A 24,050-nucleotide genomic window follows, 5' to 3' on the forward strand; every position below is an offset into this window, starting at 1 on the left:
TTTCCTGAAATTCTTGGTCACAACAAGAAGCTTTTAGATAAACAGTAATCCATCAAAAGTGTCCTTCTCTACAGCAGGACTAAGGGGAGAAAATTGCTTTCCACAAACCAGAAAAAGTCTCCCAATAAAGGCTGGTATTTTCACAGAAGTGGAACAAGTCTGCTGAAAGCTTCATAGCCATGAGGGATTCAGCTACAGGTGAAATAATGGCATGCCTTGCAAAAAACAGCATTAATGCTGTATTCGTACACATGCTTGCTAAAGAAAAACTAACCCTTATTTTTTAAAGCCTGTATTTCCTCTTCAATGACAAACATCACCTGGGCCAGGTTCTGTGAAGTGCAGCTGGAGCCAGGTTTGACACTACAGAACACCAAACTAAGTGTTGATGAACAGCCATTTATCATTTGTTCCTTTCAGCAAAATGTTTGGAAAACATGAAAATCCCATAGAGTTTAAATGCATCAGAGGGGAAAATTGACAAAACCATGTTCCAGGGGTGCTGGAGGCTGTGATTGCTCCACTATCCTTCACTTGCAATTAGTTCTTCTGAGCAAACTGAACTGTGTACACCCAATTAACACATAAATGTTTGAAGTCCCCCTGGAGAGGAATGTCTGCTCAGCAGTTTGGTAAATCATTGGCTCTTCTAATCCTCTCATTACAGAGAAAAACTTTTCTAATTGTCTCCAAGTCAAGATCAATGAACCAATGTTTGCTAACAAGATTGCTTACTTTTGTTGAAATTGGGGATGGGAGGAACAAGGAGAAAATTCTTTCTAGAGTAATCTCTTTTCCTCTTTTGGTATCATGTGTATGGAACTACTGCTCCTATGTCATTCCCTATAGAGGCAGTGAAAGTTTTCACAACAAAAATCAATTCTCCAGAAGACCCTGGGGATACCAACTTGTCTCACCTCTCTCTAAAACCTGTTTAAAATTTCAATACATTCTGAGGAGGCTCGTATGGTACATCAGCTCTTGGACTTTCCCATTGTGCATCTTATCCATGGAGTTTCTTTTGATGTTCAGTTATATATAAAATTGTTTCTGGACTGCATCAGTGATTTTCCTACCTGACAACAATTTCCTGAAATGTTGCCTAAAAAAAAGTCCATCAAACAACATCATTGCACCTCCAGTTGTTTTTTGCAGCCTTGGCTCACTGAGATGTCCTAATACAGGGCATGGATGTGCTCATTATAATCCTTGGGAAGCAAAAACCTCGACTATGCCAGAAAAAGTCAAGGAGCAGTGAACACAAACTGATTTATTCAAGGTAAATCACATTAATTTCTCTCAAAGATGTTATTTCCTGCACAGATATTTGCTTCAGTCTCAAAGCAGAGGTCAGCAGAATAAATCCCACAGAAAGATTAATCAATAATCCTCCCCAAACCTAAACGTGCTAACACTTTAAATCTTCATGTTCTGATTTTATTTAGCTGGGGGAAAGAATCAACACTGTTGCATGGCCTTTTAAGGTTTTGGGAAATTTTTCTTCAAATGATTTGTCAGAAAAATATACAAATGTCCAGATATTTTTGAATGCACTATCAAGATTTTTTTAAAAATCTAAAATAAATAAATAGTGCAGTTATTTTGGTTTTGCTGTCACTGCAGGGGAAAATGTGAATAGTCTCTCTTATTTCTCTACATAGTAGGGGTCTTAAGGTTCAGCTTCATCATTTTAGCCGATATGTTTTGTGTTAGACCTGTTCTTTTTTGAACTGCCATGCAAGCAACCCCTCAGAAGAGAAACAACTGGTGAACTTGATGAAAGTCAGTGCAGAATTTTTCTATGCTGAGTTTTCTCTTCCCTTTTGAAATATCCCCATGGATTGACCAGAAATGCTGATAGATTTTCTAAGAGTCCTCTTCACTTGCACATCATAACTCTTACTGACATTCCTACACAGTGCAGAGACTGCAGAAATTTGAGATGTTTGCCCATCCCTGACTCTGGGAAGTTCATTCATGACAATAAAATCTAAAGAGTTATATGAAGAAAAAACCCTATACATTCTAAAATTCAAAAGAGGAGCTCTAGCTGGACATGGGTTATATTTCAGGGTGCACTGAATGGTTTGGACAATTAAGACAATACAAATGAATTTAATAACTAGAATCTCTTTATATGAAATGTATGAATTTGAAGTCTTTATGACTTAAATAAGGACAAAATGCTAGCAAAATCAAGTTGTATTTTTTGTTGTATTTTTAACCTACAAGTCCTGAGAAAAATATTTTATAAGTACTTCATAAAGGAACATCTTCAAGTGCATTTGTGTGTTGAACATCAACACTTGAGGAGAGAGGAGGTGTGTTTCTAAGGATTGTTTCCAAATGCTCATACCTAAAATAGTATTTTGACATAATGTCCAATAATCATAAAAATACTTTGCCACTTACCACTGTACACCACCATGGACATAGACACCAGCAGAATTACAATCATTGTTTGTTTAATCCAAAGACAAGAAAAAAGTCACACAGCAGACTGGTGTGCCTGGTGAGTTAAGTAAAATATTAGACAGAATGTTATCTCTTCAGTCTGGGAGTGGGAAGACACCATCTTGGGAAATAATTCTTTTGTAGCCTGAATATATTTCTGCTTGATAAAATTCAGTTTTTACACTTAAGTAAATGCACTTATTACAGGAATGATGAGTCTTATTTATCCTTATTTTACCAATGTTCTCTAAAAGTCTAACAATATTTATTTGATATTGCTTTGAGTCAACAGACTCTATGAAACTGCCACATAGCAATAAAATGGTGGACTTGCAGTTTCTTTTGTTTTGCAAATATTTTTCACATCTTCCTTCATCTCACAGAATGTTCAAATAATTCTTATGTTTAAATGAAAATATTGTGATACATATAAATGAAGAGTTATTCTGATATTGCATCTATGGAATCCAGTTTATCTGCATTCCATTATATTTGTTTCATATTACAACAATTTTTAGTCAAACATTTATTCTAATCTGTGTTGAGACTGAACTAATATATAATAATTTTTTCTAATGAGAAATATGTTATTTGGAGATCTTCAAGAAATGTACGTAAAAAAATTCTTCTAAATGTGTTGCACTAGTACTCATTAAATGGAAGGTGATAGATTAGTTTTTAACTGCAGTCACAAATTACTTTAAATTTAGAACAATTTTCCAAGTAAGTCAGGCATAGAGCTTTTTGCAGCCAAATAAATGAAGATATATACAGATTAGTTTTCAAATATGTACCTACTGATTATTATCTGCTTTTCTGAATTCAAATATGGAATTAATTTCTATTAGAAAATCTTGCAATATTTAATCAGGAAGTGAGATTATAAATCTAGCATCTTAAGTATTTATAGTCTATTTTCTGAAATCTCTTGCCTATATTTTTGTCTATTACTCCCAAGTCACAAATAGCTTATTCTACATTGTTTTCTTCCTGCTTCCCTTATTATAGAGAACATCCAGAAAGACTTACCTTGGGGGATATTATCCCAAAGCAGCTGGATGGAAGACAAATGAATATAACAGAGCCAGTACTAAGTTATTTATACCCACTTGGATATAGACCTCACCCATGTGATCACTTCCTTTATCAAACCCACTTCAACATTTATTAATTAATTCTTCCATGAGATTCCTTACAGTCATTATGCCCACAGTGTATCTGGTAATATGGCTCCAGCCATGTAAAGGATCTATACTGAGAAGTCTGTTCTGCAGGTGCCTTCACCATATAATAACTTTCCCTAATACTCTTGGCTGTAATTAAATAACAGTCATCCCATTGTTATTAATCACTCACAAAATCTCGGCCATGTGAATATGGCTTTAATAGCTTAGCAAGAGGTAGTGTTTGGTGATGAGTGAGAGTTTACACAGCTTTAAACACTGGCATTCCTCTGGGCTGGAAGTCTTCTTTAATCTATCCACGGTGGCTGTGATCCAAGGCTGAGTGAAATCCAGGAGAAGGTTGATTCAGTGAGCTTTGGGAAGGCTGCTTTTCATCAGGAAGATGTGCTGTCTGCCAGGGCCAGGCACAGCTACCCTTCAAAGAGTCCCTCAGCAGAGACAAACTGTCTGCTGGGTTGTAGCATGGAGAAGTGATCAGTCTGACAATTGGGAATTGCAGAAATACTGACATGAGCAAAAGGCCCTTTGACTCCGTGACCTACAAGGTGTTTGGGAAGGCTTTGACAGTCACCTGTAAGATCCTCATGGAGAAGCTGTTGATACCTGAGCTGGATGTGCCTGGGGAGGTGGGCTGAAAATGGACTGGTGGGGCATGGCCAGTGGCACAAACTCTGTTAGGAAGCCAGTGACTGGTGGCACATCCCAGCAGTCAGTGCTGGTGTCCATGGATGATCTGGATGATGGGGCAGAGCGGACATTCAGCAGGCTGGCAGGTGAGCCTGAACTGGGATGAGGGACTGGCATTTCCAAGGGTCGCTCTGCCGTCCAGAAGGACCTCAATGGGAGCTCCATGAAGTTCAACAAGTGCCAAGTCTGCACATGGAGAGGTGAAGCCTCACACACCAACATGTGCTGGGGGCACCCAGCTGGGAAGCAGCTCAGTAGGAAAGGACCCGGGGTCCTGCTGGACACGGGGTGAACAGGAGTAAGAGGTGTGTCCTTGCAGCAGAGAAGGCTCAGGGTGTCCTCAGCTGCACTGGGCAAAGGGCTACCTGCAGGTTGAGGGAGGGGTCCTGCCCCTCTGCTCTGCACTGGTGAGGCCACACCTGCAGGGCTGGTCCAGTTCTGGGCTCCTCAGTATAGGACAGACTTGGAAAAACCTGAGACAGTTCAGAGGAGGGGCACAGAGATGGTGAAGGGACTAGAACATCTCTCAGGAGGAGGGGACAAGGGAGCTGGGACTCTTCACTAGAGGAGCCTTGGGGGGTTCTCATCAATCCAGTAAACACCTGAGGGGAGGGTGCAAAGGGGACAGAGCCAATCTCTGTCCAGGGGTGCCCAGGGACGTGACAAGAGGCAAAGGGCACAGACTGAGAGCTGCTGCAACAGGGGGAGATCTCCCACAGCATGGCAGTACCATGGCCATGTCATGGCACTTCTTCATGAACTTCATGATGTTCCTGTTGGCCCTGGCCCATTTCTTCAGCATGTTGAGGTCCTTCCGGATAGCAGCATGTTTTATTCCCAGCATATACTCACTGTGTCAACATTCCTATTTATTCAATTGTTACTACTCCAATCTATCCTGCTCTTTGACATGACAGAAGTTCTCTCATACTATTGAGCACAACAGTGAAATGCATTTTGGAAGAGAACTACTGCTTCCCACTTCTCCTTGGGGCCAGCATTGCTTATATTGCCACTTTTCTCCTTGGCTTTGCCTTTGAACACATCTTTCTTCAGTGAAACATCAATGTGCAGCAGCTGTAGTGCAAATAAACTTCTTATTGTAAAACAATATTAATGGCTTGATGGCATACTCTGGGTAGACAGTAGCATAATGTTGCTGCAGCTTAGAAAAATATGGGATCATACAATTGATTTCATTTTTTTAGAGCTGGTTTTTAGTTCACCAGACTTGCATATAAAGGACATGAAAGCTGGGTTGGAAGGGACCCTGAGCAACCTGATCTAGTGGGGTTGGAAGTAGATAATCTATAAGGTTCCTTCCAACCCAAACCATTCTATAATTCCATGTTTCTATGAATCCTGGGGAGCTCACACAAATATGTCTCAAAGTACAAGAGGTCCTGTCACTTCCTGGGTTGAACTGTACAACAGGCATTGCTAAAGTAATGGAAGTTTTTGATTTAGAAGACAATCTGCATGTGATTAACACCAGAGAGTCCTTCTTGTCTTCAGTATTTCAGGTTGCTTTTAAATTACTTTGTATTTGTTAGTTTTGATTACTGTCTCAAATGTCAATAAAATAAATGGAAGTTATTTGCATTCACTAGCCAACCATGTAAATATCCATTATAAAATAAGATTTTTTTAAAGCCTTTCAATGTTTTTATTGCAGTTACATCACTTGTATAAAATTTCTCTTTTTTTTACACATCATTTTTACAACACCTTGCAGGAGGAGACATTTGTAGGTTAACATCTGGTTAATATCTTGTCTGATTTCAAACATTTGCAAATAACATGTTGCTTTCTGACTTTTACACTGAGAAATCAAAAAGAAAACTAAAACTGCCACCATTCTTCCAACTTGCAGTAAAATTTCTCAGTGCTCTAAACTGATGTACAGATGTTTTTAAGGCATTTTTGCTTTAATGCTGGAAGAACACAAGAAAATATTAGTTAGAATAGGTTTTACAAGGAAATATTAAAACATGCATGAAGGTAAAATAATAATTTTTTTAATCCTTTAAAAATCATTATCAGATAAAATAGCTATCTGATGAAAGACAGCAAATATTTTGTGGATTTACAAAAACCTTTGTCATATCTTCACAATAAAGTGTGTAGAGATATAGAGATATAAAGTGAAAATGCACTTACTGTGGGAGTAGGCAACTCTTTTGACTGTTTCACAGACATAACTTGCATTTTTCACAAACCAGGAGTAGTATTCAACACAGTACCTGAAGATGCAGTTACAGATAGGAGATGCAGTTAGAGATAAGAGCCTTGTTATCTTTGTAAGGAGAGGGACTTTGCACAAGGGCATGCAGTGATGAGGAGGAATAGGGCAAGGTTTAGATTCAATATTAGGCAGAAATTCTGTACTGTGAGGGTGGTGAGACAGTGGCACAGGATGCCCAGAGAAGTTGTGGATGCCTCATCCCTGGAAGTGTTTGAGGTCAAGTTGGGTGGGGCTTGGAGCAGCCTGGCCAGTGGAAGGTGTCCTTGTCCATGGCAAGGGGCTGGAACCAAATGGTCTTTAGATCCTTTCCAACTCAAACCTATCAATTATTCTGCAATAAGCACAGGATAGCATGTTGCTACTACTAAATATGGAAATAAAAAGCTGGATTCCAACCTCAGTGTTGCCATTTGGTGTTTGGAAAAATGCAGCTGGGCTTTTTTCACTTAGCTGGAATGCTGAACACCAATCAGGTGCACTGGGACACATTTGGGTCTCAGCTGGTGGCCACAGACCCTCCAAAATAATCACTGGTGATTGAAAATTTGGGGGAAAAAAAGCCTGAAGGAGTATTTTAAGCAGACAGAGAAAGAAAAGCTAGTGCCAGGTTTTACCTCATGGCTTCCTTTCTGGAATATCTTCTGTGACCAACACAGAGGCAGAGCTGAAAGAACCTACAGAGCTCCATCACGCAGGGGTTGATCTTCTGCACTATGAGAGTGACAGGAGGGGAGGTGACTCGGGGCTCTCTGAGCAGCGCCTGTGGGCACCCTGGGGAAAAAACACAGCTCTCAGCTAGCACAGACACTTGGCACTCTCCACTTCTTGCTCTACCACATCTGGGCTATGATCTCCAAAGCAATGTCTTCCCTACTCCAAGGAATATCCCTGCAAATGTCATCCTGGGGCTCTGAGGAAGGAAGGAAGGAAGGAAGGAAGGAAGGAAGGAAGGAAGGAAGGAAGGAAGGAAGGAAGGAAGGAAGGAAGGAAGGAAGGAAGGAAGGAAGGAAGGAAGGCAAAGAAAGAAACAAGGAAAGAAAGAAAGAAAGAAAGAAAGAAAGAAAGAAAGAAAGAAAGAAAGAAAGAAAGAAAGAAAGAAAGAAAGAAAGAAAGAAGGAAGGAAAGAAAGAAAGAAAAAGAAAGAAAGAAAAAGAGGGCAGCTGTGGTGTGATTGTCAACTATTTGTTCCATTTGTGTAACTAGCAGCAGGCTTTGGCCCTGTGTGGATAAACTGCCCTACCTGCTGAGTATAATCCCTTTAGACAGTGTAATTGCATTTCCAGGTTCACATGTCTCACACACTTTATAGCTCTGGGCAATGCTATGTTATGTGATAGCAGAGGTTATGAAGGTTAAATTTGGACTAATGAAGTTCTGTTGAAATAAGCTTGAGTCATCTGGTGCTGACAAGAAATTTAATATAAAATGGCATTCTTGGGCAGGAGGAAAATCAAGGCTCTGCCAACCTGAAAGAGATTGCTATGAAACTATTTCTCTCCTGGCAGCACTTGACCAAGATAGCAGGAGTATGTGAGGAGTAAGGCACAGACACTGGCAGCTCCCAAACTCACAGGCTGCTCGGAAAACCTGCTGTGTGTCAAAGGCACCACACAAATATCAGGTGTAATTAGCCAGAGATGGGCAAGAGGGACACCCATTTCTCTTCACCCCAGCAATTTCACATAAATGTCATTAGGCTTTGTCCACTCAATAGCATCTGACACACCTTGATGTTTTCCTACTTGGAGTAAATTAAAAAATTAATGATTCCTTGCTTAAATAAACACACTTCACGTTAATAACCAAACATCAGAGCATGGGGCAATGAGGTTTTAATATAAGTTGTCCCTGAAAAGTAATGTTAAAGTTGATGGGAAATAATAAAGTTGATGAATAATTAAAACTTGCTGAAGGCCACCCTCCTGCAAATTTCAGCCTCCACAGAAGTGGGTCCTCCTATCCTGCCAACCAGGTGTTAAATGTTTTACTCAGGCTATGTGTTTTGCCAGTAGAAATTCAGTTTTATCTAGCTGCAAATTGAACTATGGCAATTTCAATTTGGAGTCATCTATATGGGAAAGAGAAGTCAAACAAAAATGCTGAAAGCTAAGGAAATTGATTTGGTTTTCATTTTTGACAATCACTTTAAATTACCACTGTATTTGCATAAAACTATATTTGTTTAATGATGAAATTCTTTTTCAATTACTTTACTATTTAATTTTTTTTGATTGCATAGTATATTCACATCATATAATTGAAATTTAAATTTTTACCCATTCACAGTAATGCTTTATACTTCTTCCATAATAAATTTCTACTGTGAAATGTATTTTTTGTGTTCAGTACATAAGTTCATAAAGATAATTAAAAGTAGGAATTTATTTCAGAACTTTCTTTTCTATTAGTCAAGAGACCAGAAAAGGCAAGAACCTGTGCAGAGATTTCCTCCCATGTGTTTCAAATTGCCACATTACTGTCAGGGACAGTGAAGTGACCAGTAAACAGACAGTTCTTTTATTAATTCAAAATATCACATCCCTGTGACACTGAGATTAAATTCTGCTGCTAGTGAAGGGCAATGGATCCTGTGAATGATTCAGACTCCAAATATCCCTCCCTGCACACTCCATTGTGCACATTTACATGTTTTATTAGTTGGCACCCACTTCTGTGATTTAAGAAATAAATTATTGGAGTAATGAGTCATCCCTCAGAACAATGTGGGTGCCCTTTCTTACTTTGGGATGCCACAGTTGGATTTATTTCCCCAAATGCAAGATTGTTAGAATCAAGGAGGCAGCCTCTGCCGCCATGGTTTCTCACAGAGGCATTTGGTGACTCCAGTTTGCCCATCTCACTGAAATCCATGTTTCCCAGCCTTTTCCAAACATCCTAGGTTCTCCAGGGCCTATGGTGTTGCACACCAGAGGAGGGCTCTGGTATTTGGAACTCCTTAAACAGAAGTAAAATGAGAGAAAACTAAATCTGATTTCAGAATTAAATAGCATTATAAGAGCTAAAAAGATGACTGTGAAAACCAAAGTTATTTGCCCAGCATTTTAGTTCCTTACACTCCTCTGGTTTTATCTAAAATATCAAGCCTAAAGGTCATTAAGGCTCCTGCAGCTTAGGCTGGTATGTTATCTCTGCATTACCCAGCATCTATGCTTCTCTTAGACAGTCACACACAGAAACACAAGTGGATGAGAATGGAGCTTTCATGAAAATCTAGTTGTTGATTATCCTTTTTAGCTGAGGGAGTAGTTTGCAGTATTGTAAATTCAGAACAGTTCTGGGGCTTTCATATGGCATGAGCTGGTTTCAGCATTTTATTTATGATGAGATAGAAAGCATTATATTTTCTTTTGGAATGACTTCTAAGAATGAATTCTCTGATAACCAATCAATGCTAAAATCGCTTCACAGAGTACCTACATTAATTCTATCACCACAATATCATCTATGTTTTGAATTTGCAGTTGTGTACAGTTCACAGATGGGAAGCAGTCCCTTGGACATTCTGGGTGGCTTACATACATAAACTATCACAGGCAAATTAACCATGTATGTTCTTTCTGCATGGGAATGTTTCTATCTTGCATTGCTTTCAAACTTATTGCTGTTTCTGCTGCATGAGGTGCATTTACTTACTGGCAGCTGAGTAAAGTTTCAGTGTCACACCAGGTCGGTAGGAAGGTGGCATAGACAGTACTGTGGATGGCAAATCTGATGGGAGGGAAAAGAAAAGAACTTGCTTTGACACCTCAAAATGAAAAAGTAGCTTGACTGAAGTGTTAATGAACACTTACGTAGACAGTGTTGCATAAATACGTCATTTATTTCTATGTATAACTTTATAGTTCATAAATGTGCCAACTGACACACTTTGTTGCTCTCCCAGATCAGTCTTACCTGGCTCTGTGTGCATCAGTTTGCTGGCTCCTTGTGGGGACACTGTCTGCATCCAAAACATGGGCATGTCAGCTGTGGGAACAGAGAGACACTTCCTGGTTTTCATTATTCATCTGAGAAGAATTGCTGTGTATGGGACAGCTCAACAGCCAGAGTCCCTCACCCAGGACTGAGTGACATAAAAATGCCAGGATGAAACAGGAAGAACAAAATCTGTACTTGACTAGAACTTGAAAAGCCTGTGGACTAGGGAAGGGCAGGATTTCAAGAAGGCATGTTTAGGGGACAACAAAAGAAGCATCTCTATACTGCCTTTGCACAGGTCTGCTCACCAAATGTGAGCAAAATGTGAGGGGAGATCCAAGTGGCAGAAGTGTTTGTGGGAAGCAAGACCAAGTTTTCCCCCTAAAGATATGAAACTACAGGATGGAAGCTGTAGCTGGTTTTGACATTTCTGCAATAATCAACTCACTGGTAACCCAGAGTGGGTCTCTCTGAAGGACCCTTCAAGCTCCACCCCAGGGACACTTGTCCAAACCCCAGAGCAGTGGGCAGGGCAGGTTCAGGCTCCTGGCCATACTCACTGGGGCTGGGCTGCAGGGCTGGAGATGGGGCCAAGCTCCCCCCGGGGCTCAGGGGTGCTCTGGCTGTGCCTTGGGGCCTGGGAGCATCCACCTGGGGTGATGGAAACCACGATGCTTTGGCTCCAGCTGTCTTTGGCCACGCTGGGAACTTCGTGGTGGGGATTTCCCCCCCTTTCTGTGCAAGAGGGATCCTGGTAGCTGGAGAAGCAAGAGGGCAGAGAGAGGGCACCAGCACACTGGGGGTGCTGGTGCCCCACAGCAGCAGAAACTGCAACACACTGGGGAGAATAATAACTAAAATACACCCAGAAAATCCCATCTACCCCTTGAGTGCTTCTCTGGCACTTGAGCAGTCACTTCCCCATTTAGTTTAAAATATGGAAACACGGGGAGCTCCAATAATGTTTGAAATTTTAACTGAGAATATTTTAATGCGTGTGTTTTCATAAATAAAAAAAACCCAAACAAACTGAAATCTTGCTGCAGGGTTTTGGGTTTTTCTTCACATAATTTGTGCTTAATTTCCTGAACTGCTTCACTGTACTAAAAAGAGAGAAGGGTCTTGTCTGTCTGAAGGTGAGCAGGAAGGTACTGGAGGGCAGATGCTGCAGTTTGAGAACTGACAGTCGTGGCTACAAGGATAACAAGGCTGGCATGTGGTTAAGGAAATTAAAAAAAAATTTATAAAAGACAGCAGACTGGCTATGGGAAATGCAGGCATTTTGTAGAAGACAGATGCAGATGCAATGACAAGGAGGTATGAAGTCAAGGTTGGAATTTCTATTGATTTCTACTACAAGTGAGCAGGTGCAAAGCCTTGATTTTGGCTTCCAAAATGGGGCAGAGCAGCACTTTTCTATCTTGTAGCCCCATAGCAAAGTTAAATGTACTAAAATTTATTAAATGCTCAAGTACAACTGAATGTCATATAAACAAATAGATAGAGAATAATACAGGGAAAACAATGACCATAGAAAATAAGAGGAAAGTTTAAATAATCTTATTTTTTGGTTAGCAACCAACAACCAGTTTTTTCTCTGTCTCTTTAGAAAACTTATCTTTTCTGGTAAAATGGCTTTTCACATGAGTTTTTCTATATTTTTTATTACTGACATCATCTGCTGATTCAGAGAAATTTTATGCTACCCTTTATTTGGAGTTAACATCACAGTTAACTGTGCAGCAAGCAGACATGATCACTTGTCAAGACTTTAATCAAGAGGAACAAATTGAGGTCTGACAATATTTGCTCACATTTAAATGTCCACACGTATTCTGCTGATGAATCCAGTGTCTTGTTTGTGTCTTCTTGCAATTTCACAAAACTGGAGAAAACTGAATCTAGATCTTTGAGGTATGAGAAGACAAGGTTAGAGCACTCATTATCCACTGCATATTGTGTGAGAAAAAGGAAAGAAATCAGATTCTGCTACCACAGACACAGCTGTTTCTAATTAAAGGGTGTTTTAGCCAAGTGTCATCTTTTTTCTTGTTTGTTTTTAAAAGAAAGAAACATCCCACAGCTTTCAGCACACACGACTTGGCACTGGTTTCAGTCTGCCTGCAGTAATCTATCATTGAAAATGGGAGATAGTGATGGAAAGCTGAGCTCCTGAAGTGCAGCTCACACTGGCAAAGCAGTTTTGGGTGGAGGAACCAGCAGGACAATGACTGAATGTGTTCACCTCCACTCTGAAGGTAACTCATGTAAAGGCAGGAGGTTATTTGTGCTGAGAGCTATGGAAGGCACACAGAAAGATTTAAGAGCACCAGACACCCTCCCCAGCCTAGTGCTGAATTCTGTAAAAGCTCTCATCCCAGCAGGCTCTGTTTGTTCCTCCAACAGAAGACCTTGATAATCTAAAAGTTTGTAGAAGTTACTTACATTTATGAGATAATTATTGTATTAAATTTTCAACAATTTAAAGTATTCTAACTGTAATCAATACATCATACTATGCAAATATATAAGTAATAATAAAAATAAAATAATATTTATGGTAGTAGTAATGAAGATGGAGTATTTATTCCAAGAGCTATCTTGCATTTGATATGAAAATCATATCGTGATTTTCACTCTGGTTCCTGTTTCCTTTTATTCCCCAGCATGTACTCACCCAGGTCAGATGATGTGTTACTGGAAAATGTGTAATTAATAACAGGAGACTTTTCTAGTATTTCCAAAAAATCAGACAGATTTTTCCCTGCAAACAGAAATGCTTACAAATATCAAAAAATACTTGTTTCCAGTATAAATCATCACTGAGGAAAACTAGGGCAGTATTTTTTGGGTGGAATGATTTTAACTTTTACCTGTCTGCCCTGCCATCACACAGATGTAGATACAATCAGAGTCATTGCTCTGTCGCACTGAAAGGCAAAAAAACCCATAAAAGAGATCATGGTTACCAGTTTTCCTTACATGGGATTATTATTAAACAGTTGAACTGTTTATTATTAATTATTAAACAGTTGAAAGCACAAACAAAAAATGGCATGTGGCTATGGCTGACCAAATATGTTCCTTCTGATCTAATTTTTGACAAAAACCTCAAACCACCATGAAATCCAAATGTTAGTATCTTCAGGCAAAAAGTTTATATCTAATTAACATTCTAAATTATGAGTATTTTTATATGGAAAAAAAACCTTCAGATGAAATAGCCCATAGTTATTCTCTGTCAATCAGAATTTCTCAAAATATCAGTATGTATTAATAGTTCTCAAACCCACCAGTTTTTAGTAATTAATTAGAAAACATTCAAGCAACATAACTTCCCATAGAAAGATGTACAGCTCTATGTTACACACATACATATTATATGTGTGAGTTGTTCCATTTGTTGCAAGAAAAATGCTGTTGAGTAAGAGCAGTAGGATTTTATCCACATTTTTATGGTTGTTTTCAGGCCAGGAGTAAATGAGACAGATAAGACAATGATAAATGTTGAAAGGAAATGCAAACCTGAGAGAATAGAAGTGGATTTGAAAATTTCTGTGAGATAACTGGTGGAGTTTCCAATGATATCAACAAGTAGAGCTGTAAAATCTAGACAATAAATAAAGAAAGTTTATTATTGAAAACACATATCCTATCATGTATGCCAAGTCAAAAATTCACTTTTATATGTGATGATATTTTAGCTATATGCTCATAAATGACAAAGTTTAGAATATTTTAAAGGTTAAAATATTTTTTTGCAGTGGACTGAAGAAACCACGAGAATCCTTTCAGAAGTATATTTCAAAGATATGTCCAAAACAACATCAGTGTGTCTAAAAATAAACTTAAATGGAATTTATCTGTTCAAGGGAACATTTTAAAGTAATGCTTTACTTAGTCTGCTTAAATGTAGAAGATCTAAAGCCTGCAGGCTTTGCCTGCTCTCACTGCCTGACTGCTGTGCAGGACCTTCCAACAGACATTGGATTTTCTGCTCTGGGGTCTGTTTCAGACATACTGGTGATTCAGATGTCAGCCCAAGAAATGGCTGGTGGTGCTGTGGTGGTGCTTTCTAGCAGTAACAGGTCACTGCTCTCACTTAGGGAGTGAAGGACCCGAGCCCTGAATTTTTGCTGCTTTGGAGAATGCTCTAATCCCCAAGATATTCTGGAATTGCAGCAGAAAGATTAAAGTTTCTCTGTGAGTCTCCAAGGCAAACTGGGTAAATATCCATAAAGGTTTGTGAGATGTGTGGGTGCAGAGAAAGCCATGAAAGCCCCTGTGGCTCCTGCAGGGACACCACGTGTGGCACAGGGGGTTTGGAGTCTGGTCTGCAGCTGCTGATCTGCTCTTGATGCCCTACATTAACCAGCCACAGAATCCAAACACTCATGCATCCTGCAGTGTTTAATTCAGGGTGTGAATGAGGATTTCAGGGGAAGGGTTTTCCTGACAGTATTTTGTAGTCCATTCAACAGTTCTATGAAGATGTTAGTCCTCGCTTTTCTCTTGGGCTCATTGAAGTTGCTGGAATCTGTTGGTGCAGAGAAACCCTTGTTCATCCCCTGTGAGTTATCTCAGAAGAGAAAAAGTGGCCAGGGTGATGTATCACATATTGCTGGCTGTCTCTCCTGTGCTGCAATTTGTATTCCAAGGAGGAAAGGGAGCCTTTTGCCAGTCAAACCACACCAGTGAGTTGACTGATGGCTCCATCCCAGACTGGCTGGGGGCAGCCAGCTGAGACTGAGGTCTGGAGTCAGAGCAGCCACTTGTCCTGAGTGATGGCTGTTGACCTCAGTGTGGTGGTGACAATCATAAGGATGAAGTCTGCAGAATTTACACTACAGCCTTCAGCTCCAAAGGAAATTATTCAGCTTAAGCACATGCAATTGCAAGCCTTTTTTGTTACCCACCTGTCAAGTCATTTGTCACATTATTCAAACAGTAGCAGTAGTGCATAGGGAACTTGCCAGGGTCAATATTTTTTGTGTTGGAGACTGGAGGGAGAGACAGAGAAAAAAAAAAAAATATCAGTGTCTTGTTGCACAGGCTGTGGGAGAGAAACTGCTCCTGAGCCAAGCAAAGCTCCAACACTCACGGTTATAAATGGTGACTGACACTTTGTGGAAGGCAAACGAGCTGTAAGAGGTGACACTCAGCAAAGAGAAGAGTTTCTTGGTACCTGCAGAAACACAGGTCCATGCCATTAGTGCTTGGAACAAACTGTGAGAACAGGGTGTTTTGTCTCTGCTCATTTAGTGCCGGGAGGATTCCCGAGGTGCCTCACACTCAGTCCCTTCTCTTTTCCACTGAAAGAAAGATCATTTGCATTGCTCATTCCTTTTCATTTTGTTTTTCTTTTAATTGAAATGTACACTGGATTAGAAAGTGCTTTCGAAAGGTGTCCCACAAGCAATTACAGTAATTTCACGAATACAAGCCGCAGCAATTTGACAAAAATTTTGGTGGAAACCCGGAAGTGCGGCTAATAGTCGGGTGCGGCTAATATATTAATAATTTTCTGACATTTACAACCCCAGACGTGCCAGCCAGAGTGCCGAGTCAAGCACCGGCCAGTAAAAGCCGGCATTTCGCAATTGTTACAGTGTTACCGTGTTGCCCTGGCTCCCTGCAGGCAGCATGGGGGGCGGGGAGAGAGGCGGGAGAGCTCTCTTCTTCCCTCCTCTGCCGCAGCCCAGGGGAGGAGGGGGGGGGGGGCGCCGCCATTGCCGCGGCCCCGGGAGCCGACGGGGGGGGGGGGGCGCCGCCATTGCCGCGGCTCCGGGAGCCAACGGGAGCCCTGCGCAGCCATTGCCGCGGCCCGGGGAGGGGGGGGGAAGTGCGCCCCGCCATTGCCGCGTCTCGGGGAGCCGGCGGGAGCCCCGCGCCGCCATTGCCGCGGCCCGGGGGGGGGCGGGAAGTGCGCGCCGCCATTGCCGCGGCTCGGGGAGGAGGCAGGGTGCTTTGTCCGCGCCCGCCGCCGGCGCCACGGGCGCGGGAAAGCTCCGTCCCCGCCCGCCGCCGCTGCCGTAGGAGCGGGGGAAGCTCCGTCCCTGCCTGCCACCGCGGGGCAGCGCCGACCCGGGGTGACCGAGCCCAGGGGCAGCGGCGGCCGGCCCCGAGCGGCAGCACCGGGCTGGGCCACCTGGCCCCGTCAGCGGCCCCTAGCGGGCCGAGCCTGCACAGCCTTAGCTCAGCCAGTAAACCCCGCCCTCCCGCGGTTCTGTTACTAATTGCACGCGGGTCCTCGCTGCAAACGACAGAGCGGCTTATATTCGTGTGCGGCTTATCTATGGACAAAAACCGAAATATTTGCCAACACCCAGAGATGCGGCTTATACTCAGTGCGGCTTGTATTCGTGAATTTACTGTATATTGTGCCTATATATAAACCCACACTAATTTCCAAGTTCTCTGGGGCAGACTGCCATCTGCATTATAAATGCATGAAGGTAACATGCTCCTAGAAGCAATTCTGGAGGCCAACAGCACATGTTTACAGCTTCTCCTGCTAACACTTGTTGCCTTTTATCTCTTTTCTCCTGCAGTGCTGGGCTGGCAGCTGTGACCTGCCCAGCCCTGTCCCTTTACCTCTGAGTGCAGTGCTCAGCATCCCATTCACCAGCTCTGTCAGGTTAATAGCAGCGAGGTCCAGGGACTTTGCAGGCAGCTCTGAAAGAAAAGGGGTGCATGAGGGCACAAGGGAACAGCTGTGCATCTACTGCTTAGATGTGCTAGAACTCTGCCAGGAGGGAAAACCAAAATGAGCAGATTATGTTCTGGTGTGCACCAACACTGATGGGAAAATAAAATTCCAGGACCACAGAGATGGGTCTAGAAAATAGCAAGATACAGCAACTGAAGAATGGAGGGCCAAAATTCAGGTCTGCCAGCTGTGCCCTTGAGCAGCCGCAGGACCCAGCCAGCCCTGGTGTGCTGGTGCCCTCTCCTGCTGGGTGATGGGTGTTTGCTGCCAACAGAGCAGCAGATCTCACCATGCACATCACAAAAGGCAGAGAAAGTTCCTAGGAAATGTTCCCCCTTCCCCAAACCTATGTGAAAATACAAATTTTTGTTTTTCAGCTACATTGATGGCTGTACTGCTTACTATAGGAGAATAATTTTGCTGTAGCCAAATCACACTTTTCATCTTAACATGTTTTATTTCTGTTGAGGTTGATTTTTTTTTTTTTTCCCAAGTAAAAAATTTCAAAGATATTTTTTGCTGCCCTCCCACAAAGTCATGCTGAAGCAGAGCAGCACAGTGTCTGTGTGAGGGAGGAAGGTGTGTGTGAGCATGACAGAGAGGAAGAACAGAGCAGGATGGAAAAAGAAGCACAAAAAGCTGAGATGAGAACAAAATTGGATTTGGAGAGAAATGCAATTTTCCAATGACATCAGTATTATTTATAACCAGTTTGAAGCCAAGCTGCACCCCAGGGCTGAAAGCAGTGCTTGTCCACACATAGAAGAGAGAAAAGGAAAAACAAAAGGGAATCAAGAGCTGGGAAGGAGAGAAAGGAAAAAGAGTAGATTTTGTGAAGGAGAGCTGTTAACCTGGTCAGGGACTGGATTGGGTGGGGTGGCCTTACAGCAGGTGTGGGCTGGGGTTCCCAGACTCTGCAGGAGCAGGGCCCATCTGCTGCCACCCCCTGCCCAGCACAGCGCCTCCCACTCCCACTGACTCCACTCTGGGCTCCTGGTGTGCTGCCTCTTACCTGCAGTAGCCAGCACTGCCACTTGCTTCTCTTTCTTATTTTCTTTTCTTATGCACGAAACTGAAAAGTGAAGAAAGAGACTGAGAAACAGTTTTCCCTGATGAGTTTGCCCCTCAATAATCAAAATAAAAATACAATAGTAAATGTTTGTAAAGATCTTCACTAGGCTTGCACACAGAATTTGCTGCCAGGTAAAGAATGAGGCCAAATCCAAACAATTCTTGTGCATGTTTGTGATTCAGAGCAGTCATGCAATTGAGGACTGTGCTCAAGAGCTGTGTGTAGGAGGAATGGGCTGAAACTGGGCTCAGGAGCTTGGACTGGGTTTCTGGGATTTGCTCAGTGACCAGCTGAGGTGCACAGCAGTAAATGAGAGATTGCAGGACAAGTTGAAGATATCTGTTTGAGATTTAGTTTTCCTATCCCACCAGAGGAGAGCTGAGTGCCTGCTAAGAGTAATCCAAAAGGCTCTCCAAAGGAGTCAGTGCCAGAAAATGCCAATCTGCCATGTTCCTATGAAGCTTCAGCTTCTCAGCCCATCCAAGTTCCCCTTTATATATGTTTATAAAGGAGAGATACCCAGTAGACAGGGCTTATAAATTGTGCTGCTGTGTTAATATTAACAACCCAATTAGTCAGAGCTAAATTTGGATTGACAATCTAGGTGGTAGGAGCTCTTCTAACCCTTCTCTTTCCTTATAAACCTTTCTGATTCCAGATTCCTGACATGGGATCCAGGAATAGGCGTCACCTGCTCTGCTCTGCTGAATGTCAGCAGCCCTGGAGCTGCAGCCTTGCCTGCACAGGGAAAGAACCTGATGTGGGATGTGGGAATGGGGCTATGGGAGCAGGGGAAAGGGGCACCTGGGTTATTCCCCAGACCATTGTCCTTACCTGTGCTGAAAACCAGAAAGAGACATAGAAATGCCAGGCTCATCTTTGCTGCCACATGCCAGGAGAAGCCCTGCATTATGGATGCTGACTTCCAGCAGGTTTGGCTGGTCTAGGAGAGAGAAATGCTCCTTTGGTGCTGTTAAAATTTTTAGCATTGAGCAATTTTGTCCTTGTCCCAGAATGATTTGACCACAGGAGAAATACCAGATTTCCATGATGCAGAGAAAGATTTGTGTTGGAAATGACAAAGGAACAGAGATTCCAAATCAGTATTTTCTCTGTGCCTCTCGATTTTTGAGTCCTACCTACCTGGCTTTTCTAGGGACTTGGTAAGGTTGTCACCACAGCCCTTTTCTCTGGCAGGATGAGCTGTGCCTAAAAGGCACCTGACACATCAAGGGCCTAAAGCCTTTCTGTTAAAACAAGATAAAATTTGCTTATGTTCGATTTCAAACCAGTAATGTCAACTGAGGTTCTTTTCCATAGAAATGTTGCTTTTCTCATCATTCCTGATCTTGTATTTCTGAAGTTACTGACACCAGGTTGTGTCCTGTGCTGCCTTGCCTACCTGCTTGGTAAGGATTAACAGTGTTCTGCCTTTCAGACTATGAACTCCTTTCCAGGTTTCAAAGATTTAATTAAGCATGGTTAGGGAGGAAAAAGAAAAAAAATATTTTCATGTTTCCCATTTTTGCATTATCAGAACGTGTCAAATAACTCTGTAGTTGTCAGAAAATGAGAGATGATATGAAAATCAGCAAAGTCCAAAAATTTTAATATCCTCCTGGAGCAGCTAATCTTGCAAGTATGCAGCAAATCATTATCTCAGAGATAATATTGTTTGAGTAGAAAACTATTATTGTCATATTTAAAATATTTTTCATATTGAAGTTACTAGAGAATTAATACATTCAAGAAATGGCATATCTGTATTTAGTGGCTCTAAAGAGACTCTTCCTTGGGATGGTGAAACAACACTAAATATTTCTGCATTGGAAATGTCTGTGTTTGCTGGTATGATGAGTGAAAAGTGTGTAAGTGCCAGCTCTGCTAATTCAAGCAAAGCTCTGGGAGCTTTCAAGCAGTTCATCTCACCTATTCAGTCCATCTGCCCAATCCTTTTTATCCAGTCCCAAGCCTGGACTCATCCACAGTGTCTGCACAGCATGTGCAGAAAAAAAGAACTGAGGCAGAAAGCGTTGGCCAAATCTCATTCCCAGACTTCATACTCCATCACCTTTCTATGGAGTAATTATCCATGGACAGAGTCCAGTATCCCATGGACAAGTCTAGCACCAGAAATCCTAAATCTGGCTTTTCTTGCAACAATGTTTGGGATCTGGCAAACTGCTAGACTGCAGACCATGAAAATGTGGCTGTCATGAAAATGACTCCTTGGCAAGGCTATCCCCTCTTCCACTCTGGTGTTATGAAGCTTCCTGAGACTTGCAACAGCTTTTTTTTTTTTTTTAATGGGTCTGTGGACCCTGTAATTAGGAGAGACCAGTGTGATAGCTCAAGCCTGATGTGATGGAAGCAGTGGAGGTGTAGCCTGCATGGAGATAGGTAGAAAACCAATCCACATTTCTGGATTCTGATCATTTTTTTGTCATCTTTGGTTTGGTTCAATAAAATAGAAAGGAGTTAGTGAGGGATGCTCCTCAGTGGAGCTGAGTATGAGGAACTGGTGCTTTGCAGAGGTGCAGGGAGGTGGCTGCTGGGGAGAGCAGGCTTTAGAAGGTGGAGAGTTGGGTGATCATGTAAAGGGATGTTTGTAACTACATGTGATTTGGAGCAGGGGTCTGTGGTGGCATCTAGATAATCAAGTCTCCTATTAAAGGAGAACTATTGGGTTGTGTCTTTGAGGTGAGAAGTGGGGTGATTTGCTGCTTTTTTTAATAGACCTTTATGAAATTTGATTGTATTATGAGAAGTGTCAGCTCTGCAGAATCTGCATTAGGATGAGTTGTGCTTTGTGGTGATGGTTCAGGGTTCATGGGCACATTCCCCATGACCTGTTCCATGCACTCAGGAGTGACCAGGCTACACAGCCACTGCTGTCCTGTTGAAGTCTATAAATCAAGAGTCTCTCTGAATTCTTCAGAGAGAAATCAGAGAGCAGGGATTGAATTAAAACCTTTGGATGGATTGAAGAATTCAGAGAGACTCTTGACTTACAGACTCCAGCACTGTCCCTGTGCACACCAACCCAAGGGACATCAGCAGGACACACAGACAGCAGAAGTGCTGCCACTGAGCTGTCCCTGGGGTGCAAGGCTGGTCAGCTGGAGGGTTTCTGCAGCCTGGCTGGTGAAAGACCCCCACCTCTGCCCTTCACAAGGATTTTGGCTGCATGGTGATTGAAAGACCCAGACCTAGGAGCTGGGAGAGGAGGGCATGCCCTGCCCCATTTCAATGTGTCCCTACAGATCAGTGGCCAGTGTTCATCCACTGTGAGGAAACTTGATTGCCAGGACCTGCTGTGAGCAATAGGGGCTCTCCTGGGTCACCAGTGACTCACACTAACACTGAAATCCTTATCAGAGCATTTCATAGGCTGATGTGAAAGCACAACTGTTTTACTAAGGTTCCTAAGTAAAAGGGTAGATAGCAGATAATTTCCTATCAGAGATCTAACTTAGTACTGATTTATTTAAGCTGGCCAGAGTTGTCCATGGCAGCAGGACAGGGGAAAATTATTTGACAGAGGACTTGGTGTAGCAAGTAAGAGCAGGGTTTAGAGAGACCAAAAGACAGAGAAGAGGCAAGAGGATTGACACATGAAGGGATCATCTATTTTAGGAGAGAGTGAAAAGCTGTAAAAGTACAAAGTAGAGCAAGATAAATTGTGCTTGGAAGCATTTCCCACACACTGGGTGAAGCTTTCCTGCTCACCCAAATTGTCAGCTCTCTGCTGTCCTCCCCACTGAGCTGCTCCTCTGTGCTAACCAGCACACACACTTTTCTCCACACACAGATTTCCAGCCTGATTTCCAGCAGGAATTGAGAGAGGACATTAACCTGCCCATATCACACTACAGACTCTACCAAGCAAAACATCTAATGATAAGGACAACAGGCAAACATAATATGGGAGGATGAATCACAGTAAGGCCAATCCTGTTCTGTTTCTAGCAAAGAAATATTGAGTACTGTGGTATGAAATGATGGAAAATCCTCCATTCATGAGAATGCTTTTTTGCCTGAGTGCCAGATTTAGCACCAGTGTGTTCTCTGATCAGCACAAAATGCTTAAAAAAATTGCAGATAAATCTTAATACTAGGGATATCATTCCAAAATGGATTACCCTTGCTCCTGATTTGGTAGAGACTTTGATTTAAATTTGAAGCATTAGCATTTAGCTGCTTCCCAAAACCTTTTTCCAGCATTAACTCTTTGAAATTTCTGCTAACTCAATTTCAAAACCATGTGTGACAACTATTCCTAGAACTGTTCCCTGAATTATCTTATCTCTCAGCGGTGTGGATATTAGTAATATTAACTCTTGCAATACACGTCACATTTGCGTTATTCTGGTTATTTAATATCCAGTTTTTATTTATCAGGGACAAGACTTTATTACTTTGCAGCTGTATCTCTCTTGAAGTGACCCCACTGCGATGACTGAAATACATGTCCAGAGTGCAAATATGAAACCCTCATTGTCCTCCAGATCAAAATCACCATTTCCTTTCCAGGCTGTGCTGAGATTCACAGGCACTGAAGGCACAGTGCCCCACAGCCTTGAGCAGGCAGACAAATCCCATAATCTGACTCAGAGAAAGTTTTCCTTCCAAACATTTATCTGATAAAGGCTGAGGGTCAAGCCTTTGGTTACAAATTCTGCTAGATATAACAATCCTCCTCTGTTTATTTGAAGTTGAATGAGATTAGTAGAATCTATTTTTTTTAGAACTGTTGATCTAGAGTTCCCTGAATTGCTGCATTGGAGATTTTAATCTGGTTCAAATTACTTTCATACACGCACGAAGACCTCTTATTAAATCCCTCTCTGTTACTCTGGGTTAACAGCAATCTTAAAGCAATGTGTTTATTAGCTATGCTTCAGTAGAACTCCTTTTAATGTGGCAGGTAACCATGAGGTTTGAATTGTTTTCCTTTTTCCTGTACAAACGTAGTGCACTCCAGTATCAAACGGTTTCCTCATGTCTTCACGCTTAACAGAGCGGAACAGAAATCAAGAGAACAAAGAAATAAAAGAGGAAAGTCCTTGAGCAAGAATTTCCTTACCTTCATTCAGTTGCAACATCTAAAGGTCATGTCTCATTTTAAGCACACCATCCTCCACCAAGTCTAAAGAAATATTTCAAGTTAATTTTGAAAATATGCCCGTGTTACAATCTCACGCTTCATTACATTGATACAATTACTTTTTAAGTTAGGATTTATTTGTATGAGAATGCAATGAAATGCAATAAATATAAATTTAATAAAAAATAATTTGATTTGCTGCATTTCCACTGAGCACTAATAGCACAGCTGAAATGGTTTCCTCCAAGTACAAGCAAAACCGCCAAGATCTGAAATAGTTAATATCAACTTACCTGATTTCTCATGACAAAAATTCTCTTCAGAGCCTATATAAAACGGGAAGTTATTGCCAGGTCTTAATAAACACTTTGTGAAATACTTTGAGTAGACAGGCTTGATAATCTTTCCTTAAAACCCTGTGAAAATTGTTATCCTAATCCCTGAAGGACTGACTGGAGGTAACACAATCGTAAGCACACAAAGTGCCTGTTGAATCCTGCATGGAAAGGCTCTGTGGCAGGTCAGGTGGGGATTGGAAGCTCCTTTTGGCAGTAGAAATGAATTGTGGAGGATTTTTTTTCCCTTTTAAAGGAGCAGCTCTGCTTACTGCAGTTAGACCAATGCCACCTCTGATGGTGAGGAGCAGGCAGGAA

At 41.8% G+C, this 24,050-nt stretch overlaps 1 protein-coding gene across 1 annotated transcript; it reads right to left on the bottom strand.

Annotated features, from left to right (window-relative positions):
• Window positions 1–6,032: 6,032 nt before the first annotated feature.
• On the bottom strand, window positions 6,033–23,898 carry HHLA1 (HERV-H LTR-associating 1). The gene is made up of 17 exons (XM_033071738.1): window positions 23,691–23,898; window positions 23,377–23,439; window positions 19,125–19,233; window positions 18,231–18,290; window positions 17,104–17,184; window positions 15,611–15,694; window positions 15,426–15,509; window positions 14,035–14,118; window positions 13,383–13,439; window positions 13,187–13,273; window positions 12,324–12,416; window positions 11,070–11,267; window positions 10,486–10,557; window positions 10,225–10,299; window positions 7,185–7,341; window positions 6,486–6,568; window positions 6,033–6,259 (listed from the first exon to the last, which is right to left on the bottom strand). Exons 2-17 carry the CDS (start codon window positions 23,380–23,382, stop codon window positions 6,216–6,218), a joined length of 1,374 nt encoding a protein of 457 aa, XP_032927629.1. The 5' UTR covers window positions 23,383–23,439; window positions 23,691–23,898; the 3' UTR covers window positions 6,033–6,215.
• Window positions 23,899–24,050: the final 152 nt, after the last annotated feature.

This window comes from Catharus ustulatus, chromosome 1 (genome assembly GCF_009819885.2).
Source record: "Catharus ustulatus isolate bCatUst1 chromosome 1, bCatUst1.pri.v2, whole genome shotgun sequence".
NCBI lineage: Eukaryota > Metazoa > Chordata > Aves > Passeriformes > Turdidae > Catharus > Catharus ustulatus.

What these genes read in the sequence shown, in the direction of transcription:
- HHLA1 (XM_033071738.1), bottom strand. An exon ending in CTTTCTGGTTTTCAGCACAG is followed by an intron (nt 18,291 to 19,124) that starts GTAAGGACAATG and finishes TTCACTTTTCAG; the next exon opens with TTTCGTGCATAAGAAAAGAA. An exon ending in GTCAGTCACCATTTATAACC is followed by an intron (nt 15,510 to 15,610) that starts GTGAGTGTTGGA and finishes CTCTCCCTCCAG; the next exon opens with TCTCCAACACAAAAAATATT.